General features: G+C 43.1%; 1 protein-coding gene and 1 long non-coding RNA gene across 2 annotated transcripts; both read right to left on the reverse strand.

Moving 5' to 3' along the window:
- Window positions 1–111: 111 nt before the first annotated feature.
- Window positions 112–895, reverse strand: LOC134100342 (uncharacterized). The gene is made up of 3 exons (XR_009941259.1): window positions 742–895; window positions 358–635; window positions 112–266 (listed from the first exon to the last, which is right to left on the reverse strand). It is a non-coding gene; the product is annotated as an uncharacterized LOC134100342 (long non-coding RNA).
- Window positions 896–1,403: 508 nt separating this feature from the next.
- Window positions 1,404–4,636, reverse strand: LOC134100393 (tol-Pal system protein TolA-like). Its single transcript, XM_062553569.1, has 3 exons — window positions 4,258–4,636; window positions 3,094–3,208; window positions 1,404–1,411 (listed from the first exon to the last, which is right to left on the reverse strand). Exons 1-3 carry the CDS (start codon window positions 4,597–4,599, stop codon window positions 1,404–1,406), a joined length of 465 nt encoding a protein of 154 aa, XP_062409553.1. The 5' UTR covers window positions 4,600–4,636.
- Between the last annotated feature and the right edge of the window lie 3,823 nt (window positions 4,637–8,459).

The raw sequence follows: 8,459 nt of genomic DNA on the forward strand, positions 1-8,459 counted from the left end.
GCCCCGCACTCTCCAGTGCCAGCGGTTCCGACCCCGCGCTCTCCAGTGCTGCCGGTTCCGACCCCGCGCTCTCCAGTGCCAGCGGTTCCGACCCCGCGCTCTCCGGCGCCCTTGAGTCCCGAGTCCCCGCGCTCTCCAGTGCCCCTGACTCCAGAGCCTCCCCGGCGCTCTGCCCTGCGGCACCCTGGCCACCCTCCTGAGCGACTCCGACGCTCTGTCTGGCACCCGGGCCGTCCTCCGGAGATGGCTGACCAGAGGGCTGCTCACTGAAATGAACAAACATCTTTTAGCATGAAACCAACTGACATGACTATGAAATGAACATCTGGAAAAAAGAGAAAAGAACAGTATACAGACCTGGTTGAGAGCAGCCTCTCGTTGCAACTTTTGTTCACGTCGTTGTCGAATATTTTCATATATGTCCTGTCTTTGCTGCTTGTCTTCTTGTTTTTTATTCTTCTTCCTCACCAATTTTTCTTGCTTTTCAGCCCTCTTCTTCTCCTTTTTCTCAGCCCTTTTAGCCTCCCACTTTCTCCAGTTATCTTCCCTCTTCTGCCGTTTCTCCTCTGACCTCAGGAGTTCCTCTCTCTTTTGTTGCTCCCTCTCTGCTCTTAAAATGGGTGCATCTAGATACCCTGAACAGAGAACAAAATGTTGGTTACACAAAAGAACAGTGATTCTTTTTGAAGATGTTACATTTCTTTATGCACAAGTGAAACATGAACATGTTGGATATCTTACATGCAGAGTAGATGTGGCCTCCCTCCTTCTCTTCTCTCTCGTGTGTCCTCTCAATTTTTTTCTGGTTGTAGGTTTTAATTGTTTTGTTAACCCACCCCATCATTCTCCTCCTCACACTCTTGGGCTTCTGTACCGTCTCTTCTGCTGCTGAAATCTCATCACCTGAGTGAAGCGCTTTCAGTGAAGCGTTTTCAGCCAGCTCCTCATCCCTCACATCTGGTATGTGACTCAACCGACTCCAGTAGCCCACAGGTAGCTCTCCTGTACAAACTTGAGGTTCATTGTCCTCCTCAAGCTGTGCCCACTGATCTGTGTCTTCTGGGATCTTTAGCGCCATCTGCTGTTGCTCCAGGTCCTGCTCTTCCATGTGATTCTGTTCGTGTCTCTCTTTCTGCATGGCAGTCTCTCTCTCCATCTCCTTTTGTCTTTCAAGTTCGTTTTGCTTCGCAATCTCTTTCTCTCTCTGCATCTCCTGCTCTTGTTGCTTTTCCAATTCCAGCTGTTTTTCCATCTCTATTTGCCTCTCTCTGTCTTTCTCTTCCTGCCGTGCAATCTCTTTCTCTCTCTCCATCTCATGCTCTTGTAGCTTTTGCCTTTCAAGCTGTTTCTCTATTGGCCTCTCTCTGTCTTTCTTCCCACGGCGGCGTTTTGGCTTTTGACATCTAGTGGACTGGACAACAGGCTGATACAATGGTCTAGAACGTCCCACCCTTGCAAGGAGCGGGATTGCTCCATTTTCCATTGTGTTATGGGATTCAGACCTCTGCCTAGTGACCTCCTCAAGTTGATCATTTTCTAGGATTGGGATCTTTACCGCCATCTTCTGTTGCTCCAGGTCCTGTTCCTCCACGAGATGCTGTTTGTGTCTCTCTTTCTGCATGTCAGTCTCTCTCTCCATCTCCTTTTGTCTTTCAAGTTCTTTCTGCCATGCAGTCTCTTTCTCTCTCTCCATCTCTTGTTGCTTTTCCATTTTAAGCTGTTTTTCCATCTGCCTCTCTCTTTCTTTCTCTTTCTGCCATGCAATCGCTCTTTCTTTCTCCACTTCCTGCTCTTGTTGCTTTTGCATTTCAAGCTGTTTTTCCATCTCTGTTTGCCTCTTTCTGTCTTTCCTTTTCTGCCTTGCAATCCTTTTCTCTTTCTCCGTCTCTGTTTGTTGCATCAGCACTTGCTGCTTGTCCATTTCAGGCTGCTCTTCTCTCTCCTTCTGCTTTTCTGCCTGGTGCTGTCTCGGAGTCTTGGTGTTTTCTTTGATGCACTTTGGTGCCTTTTGCTCACGCATCTCTCTCTCTGTTGCGTTGCGTTCTGCCTCCGTCTGTCGCACCAGCTCTGGGTCCCCAGTCACTTGCATCAGCACTTGCTGCTTGTCCATTTCAGGCTGCTCTTCTCTCTCCTTCTGCTTTTCTGCCTGGTGCTGTCTCGGAGTCTTGGTGTTTTCTTTGATGCGCTTCGGTGCCTTTTGCTCACGCATCTCTCTCTCTGTTGCGTTGCGTTCTGCCTCTGTCTGTCGCACCAGCTCTGGGTCCCCAGTCACTTGCATCTCTGCCTCCTGCCTCTGCTGCTTTTCAAGCTCTTGTGCCTCCTCAAACTTCCTCTGACGATTTCGTCTACGTTCATTCCTCTCTTCTCTTTTGTTCTTTTCTCTCATCTTCTCCTCCCTTTCCTTCTGTTTTTTCTCCTCATTTTCCCTCCACCTTTCCTCTTGTCTCTTTTTCTCCATCTCTCTCTCCATTGCACAGTGTTGCTCCATTTGTTCCCTCAACTCTGGCTGTCTCTTCTGTTCTCTTCGCTTTTCTTTCTCGCTCTCATTTTCCAGCCTTCTCTCCTCTCTCTCTCTCTCCCTCATAGCACCATGTCTGTCTGTCTCTTCCTCTGAATCAGTAGCCATGTGTCTATGTTTTTCCTTTTCCATTTTTGTTTGGGTTGGTCTCAGTGCCTTCATGTGAGTTTTCTGCTCGTACTGAACACACGTCCCACATCCCAGGAGTTCCTCCTCTCTTCTCTGAGCCATTGCTCTCTGTTCCTCGAGCATCCGCTCCTTCTCCAAAAACGTTGCCTTCCACTGTTGGATTTCTCCATCTAGCTCTCTCATCATTTCCACATGCCTCTTTCGCTCCGCCTTCTTTTGCTCTTCAAATTGTTTCTCAAACAACTCCCTTTCCTTGTCTTTCATCTTCTCTTCCTCTTGCCTCTTCTTTCTCAGCCTGACCCATTCTTCCTCCAGCTCCCTCTCTCTGTTCCTCTCTATCTCTCTCATTCTCTCCATCTCTCTCATTCTCCCCTGGTGCATTTCAAAGTCAGAGAGTGTCTCCATCTCTCTCAGCCTCTCTAGATATCCGAGAGTGTCTCTCTGACTCTCCATCTCCCTCTCTTTCTCCAGTTGAGCAGTTCTGTCTGCTTTGGCCATAACTTCTTCCCTTTCTTCTAGCATGAAGTTGCTGTCTCTGCTGTAGATTCTCCCCGCCTGTTCCTAAAATACAAAATAACCCATGTTTTAACAATCATGTATGTGGAAGTTGATGTTTTGTTACGTGTTCAGGATCAGGGACTCTCTCTCTCTCTCTCTCTCTCTCTCACTCACTCACTCACTCACTCACTCACTCACTCACTCACTCACTCACTCACTCACTCACTCACTCACTCACTCACTCACTCACTCACTCACTCACTCACTCACTCACTCACTCACACACACACACACACACACACACACACACACACACACACACACACACACACACACACACACACACACACACACACACACACACACACACACACACACACACACACACACACACACACACACACACACACACACACACACACACACACACACACACACACACACACACACACACACACACACACACACACAACCACACTTGTGGATTTTGTCCAGCAACTGACAAATCTTTGTAAATAATCACTGTTGCTCATTTAATATGTTCATAAATGTTTTCTTGACTTGTACATCGTGTTTGCATGTGTGTTTGTATTACAAGCCAGTTTGTTTAAAACAATGCAGCAAAGGGCATTTGTCATGTTAAGTTAAGCAAAAAGTGGGAAAACTTTCATTTTCAAGGCAACCAGGTTACTTTTGAGTAAGAGTAAATATAGAAAAAGCTTTATGAAGTTGATATGTAGAATGTTTGGTCAATGCGAATTCAAAATACTCGTCAGCACCACTTTACAGTGTTGTGAAGTTAATGACAACTTGAGCTGACTCAACTCAACTAGGTAGTTGATATAATAATGCATCATTTGAGTTGCATTCACTAAATATAATGTTGTGTTAACAATGACTCCTAGTTGAACACGTCACATTTCCCAGATCAACTAGCCATCTCAAGTTGACAAAGCTTAATTGCCTCATTTAGCTATTGTATTATTTTCAATGAACTCAAAATTCCAAGGCAACCAGGTTACATGTTTTTAAGTTGAATCAACTAGTTGTTTACAGTGCACTAATGTCCTCACTGTCCATGTGGGTCCACACCTAAACCATGGCCTCCTTACCTCTTCTCGGCGCCTCTGCAATTCCTCAATTTCTTCCTGGGTCAGCCTCCAGGTCTGTTGATTCGTGGTCTTTGCCCACTCTTGCAGAACTGCCCGTTTCAGTATTTGCAGCTCTTCCTCCATCTCTTTCTCTCTTTCTCTCTTCATCTCCAGCAGCCGCGCTGCCTTTTGCTGCCTCTTCACCTCTTTTTGCCTCTGCACCTCCATCTTTCTCTGCAGCTCTTTTTGCCTCTCCACCTCCATCTTTCTCTGCAGCTCCCTTTCTTCCTGGGCCCTCATGCGCATCCTGTACCAGTTGTCCTCTCGCTGATACTGCAGGTGAATATCTACATGGTCGGCCATCTTGAACCTTTCTCTGTCTGACAGGTCCTGGGCAAACTCATATATCTCCAGGTTGTAAGGAACTTTTGGTTGTCGCCTCACTCTGTCCTTTTGCTTGCCCTGAGATGAGATTTCAATAGAGGTCACAGAATTGCCCGTTTTATTTGATTACAGTAACAGGCTATAGGCATGGCAAATCAAACAACCACAATTCACAAATTGTACATTTAAAACTACGCAGTGTTTTTAGTAGCACTTTGAGTGAACCCTGTGGCGTAAAATGTGCTATCTATCACATGTTCCTCAAATGCCATTTTTTTTTTACTCATAAACCCACGGCCATGTAAAATATCAAATACGCTATTTATAGTTCAGTGTAAAACATACCTGTGTGGAATCTTACCACTAGATCAAAACTTTCTCTGTAACAACATTGACCATCAAAGCAAGTAGACTTATGTGCTGCTCTGTCAGTCAGAACTTGATAAGTAGGCCATTTCACTTCAGGATTTATAGAGCTACATGTGTCCATGGTAACCATTATGACATCACTTAGGAGTATTGTTTTACGCGTCATAATTGTACATACACATACAGGCCTGGGGCCTCATTACAGAAACTTCCTAACTCTGAAATCTTATCTCTGTTTAGGATGGCATTTAGGATTTTTGGTATTAAAGAAGCAACTGTCCTAACTACTTTTACGTCAAAATCCTATCTTTACTTAAGAATTTCCTAACTTAGGAATCCTAACTTAGGATGTCACAGGCCCTGTCTAGCCTGGCCATACCAAACCCTCTTACTAATAGCCTGGTCATACCAAACCCTCTTACTAATATCGTACAGAGGGTCTGGACCTACGATTTCAGGCAGGAGGTGTGAACTCTGTTGAAATTTGAAACGATTGGGCCTGATTTTACCCAATCGCTAACGTTCCTGTTCCCTGACAACGCGCATATTCTCGACGTCATCGTTAAAACCCGCCTCCCCCCATCCCCCCCGTTCACTGATTGTTCAGGATGGAATACATCCTGAGAAATCGAGTCCAATAGGATCAGACCCAGACAATGCAATGCTGTAGGGAAATGAAAATTGAGCGGAAGCTTATGGAGGGCTATGCCAGTCCTGTCCTAAATGCAAAATAACTGCCAAAACTGACTGCAACAGGCCAGTTGGGTTGCCTATGACAAGATGAGGAACACGACTGTTTTGGACACCATAGATGGAAGTGTCCTCCCTTGACCGTGAGGAAAACTAGCCAGGCAAACGAGCCAATACTGATAACAGAACAAATATATTTTTAGTACACTAATCTCCCCCAAGGTTTTATTTCTTAAGTCCTTCTTATTTACATTTAAATATTCTTTGCTTATTTTATTGAACTAAACTCTATAATCACAACTAGGCCTACCTTTACTGTACACACACACACACACACACACACACACACACACACACACACACACACACACACACACACACACACACACATGTGGGTGTTTTTATTACTACCACTGCTTTATTATTATTATTATTTTATATACTCGTTATTTTATTTCTTATGTAACATTTTGTATTCTGTATGTAGTATTATTATTTGTTATTTTGCTATTTAAGGATCTATAAAGCACAGCACTTTGAGTCAACCCTGTTGCATAAAATAAATTTGACATTTATTTTGCTATTGTCCTTAAATTTAGCCATACCATGCTTTAGTTATTATTATTATATATAATTAACTGAGTGACTTATTTGATTGCTATTCTCATTTCACTGTTTTATTTCTCATTAGGTTAGTGCTTAAAATTATTGTTTTACTGATAATACTATTCTCCCTATTTTGTAATTGTTCACTGTTAATTTAATTTGTATTGTTATTTATTTGTATGTCGCTTTGGACAAAGGCGTCTGCTAAATAACCATAACCATACCAACCATACCATACCAAAATGTGCTCACATGTTCCTCAGATGCCTTTCTTTTACTTATATAAACCAACCAGCCATGTACAATATCAAATACGCTAGTATTTATAGTTCAGTGTAAAACATACCTGTATGGAATCTTACCACTGGATCAAAACTTTCTCTGTAACAACATTGACCATCGAAGCAATAGACTTGTGTGCTGCTCTGTCAGTCAGGACTTGATAATGAGTAGGCCTAGGCCATTTCACTTCAGGAATGTGTCCCTGCAACCATTATGACATCACTTACTGTTTTACGTGTCATGCAGGCCTGTTTGCGGCTCGCGGGGGCAGACGTATACGGATGGAAGCATTTTATGACCCTTGACCATGAGGAAAACTAGCCATGCAAACGAGCCAATATTGAAAACAGAATAAATATATATTACAACAGTGTTTCCCCTACAATGTACAGTATTCAGCAGCATCGCTGCAAACTCTCTACATGATTAGTAAGCTATGTTCCCGACTTAGTGGTAGAGGCTCACACGCAAGTTGAGTGCGCAATATTTTGCTTGTGCTGAACTGTTTCAGTTAACGTTAGGCTACAATGTGAGCAGTTGCACTGCACAGTTAGCCTACAGTTTGGACAACTAGTGTTAAAATGGTAATAGTGGGGTCGGATGCATGTGTAATTTTTCTCAGTCATTTCAAATTCGTGTTAAAGTTTGGTTTTCACTTCTAAGTTGATGTTTAGGGTCTACAGAATCAATGTCCTATGTCAAACACACAGATTAAAAATGGCCTCTAGGGGTCGCTGGATCCATGAACTAACTGGCCTTTAAAAATAAAAATAAAAAATCCTCTATGGGAATTTAACATGGGCGTTCCAATAGCCTACTTATGACCCCCTGTATTTTAAGGAAAACATTTCTTTATTTACAATACATTATTCATTCACAAAGAAAATTAATGTCCTTAAAGGTTGAATAGTTCTTCATTGTTTCATTTAAGGCATTAAGATACATTTCCAAAAGATTGAATACATTTTATATTTACCTTTAGCATGTGTTCTAATACTTTTGGAGGGCACTGTAGCCTACAAATAACAGCAATACAATAGTTGAATTGAACAATAAACAATTAAAAGTTGGTAAGACTACATAAAAAAATATCAATAATAAACAGCTGTAAATTCAATCTATAGCCTTATGAAAATAAACAAGCTATAATAATTATAGCTATTCTATTTTTGTCTGCTGAGTGAGCACCCTCCCCACACCACTATAGAAAACAGTCCTCTTTAAAAAGTACTCCTTGTGGATGGACCTGTCCAACTTGTTGTCCAAGGTATTTATAGACGGAGCTCAGTTCCTCCTCTGTCCCATTGATAGTAACTGGATCTATCAGGCCTTTTTCTCCTAAAATCCACAAACATTTCTGTAGTCTGAGAGATGTTAAGCTGTAAATGGTTGTAGTCGCACCCGTCCACAAAGTCCTTGACAGTTGACATACCCCCAACTGCGGTATCATCTGAGTTTTTCTGAAGAAAGCAGCTATTGGATTTATTTTGGAAGTCAGATGTATACAATGTGAACAGGAAAGGGACAGGACGGTTCCTTGAGGGGCACTGGGGCTGCTTAAAACCTTTTCAGAGACACAGTGAGTCGTACATATCGGTTTGGTAGTCGGATTGATGAGACTAATGCTGACTTCATCTACATTTTGGACCACCTCTACCTGGATGGGTTGTGTCAAAGGCTCTTGACAAATCAAAGAACATAATCTAGACGAAGGTATCCGCGGTGTCTGTGCACGGATTCTAGCACCAGCCAGTGTTAGACTGACATGCAAACTGTAGAGGATTCCATTTGGGCACTCACTGTGGGTCTGATGTAAATGAGCACATGTCTCTCCTGTGTCTTCATAATGTATGGGGAGAGGGGCGTAGGAGAGGGGGGTGGAGTGTGTGCCA

This window comes from Sardina pilchardus, chromosome 14 (genome assembly GCF_963854185.1).
Source record: "Sardina pilchardus chromosome 14, fSarPil1.1, whole genome shotgun sequence".
NCBI classification, from domain to species: domain Eukaryota; kingdom Metazoa; phylum Chordata; class Actinopteri; order Clupeiformes; family Clupeidae; genus Sardina; species Sardina pilchardus.

Excerpts from the sequence above, each read along its gene's own strand:
- LOC134100393 (XM_062553569.1), bottom strand. The coding sequence starts at position 4,599 with ATGGCCGACCATGTAGATATTCACCTGCAGTATCAGCGAGAGGACAAC. Across the intron at positions 3,209-4,257 it reads TGCAGAGGCGCCGAGAAGAG|GAACAGGCGGGGAGAATCTA; the intron begins GTAAGGAGGCCA and ends TTTGTATTTTAG.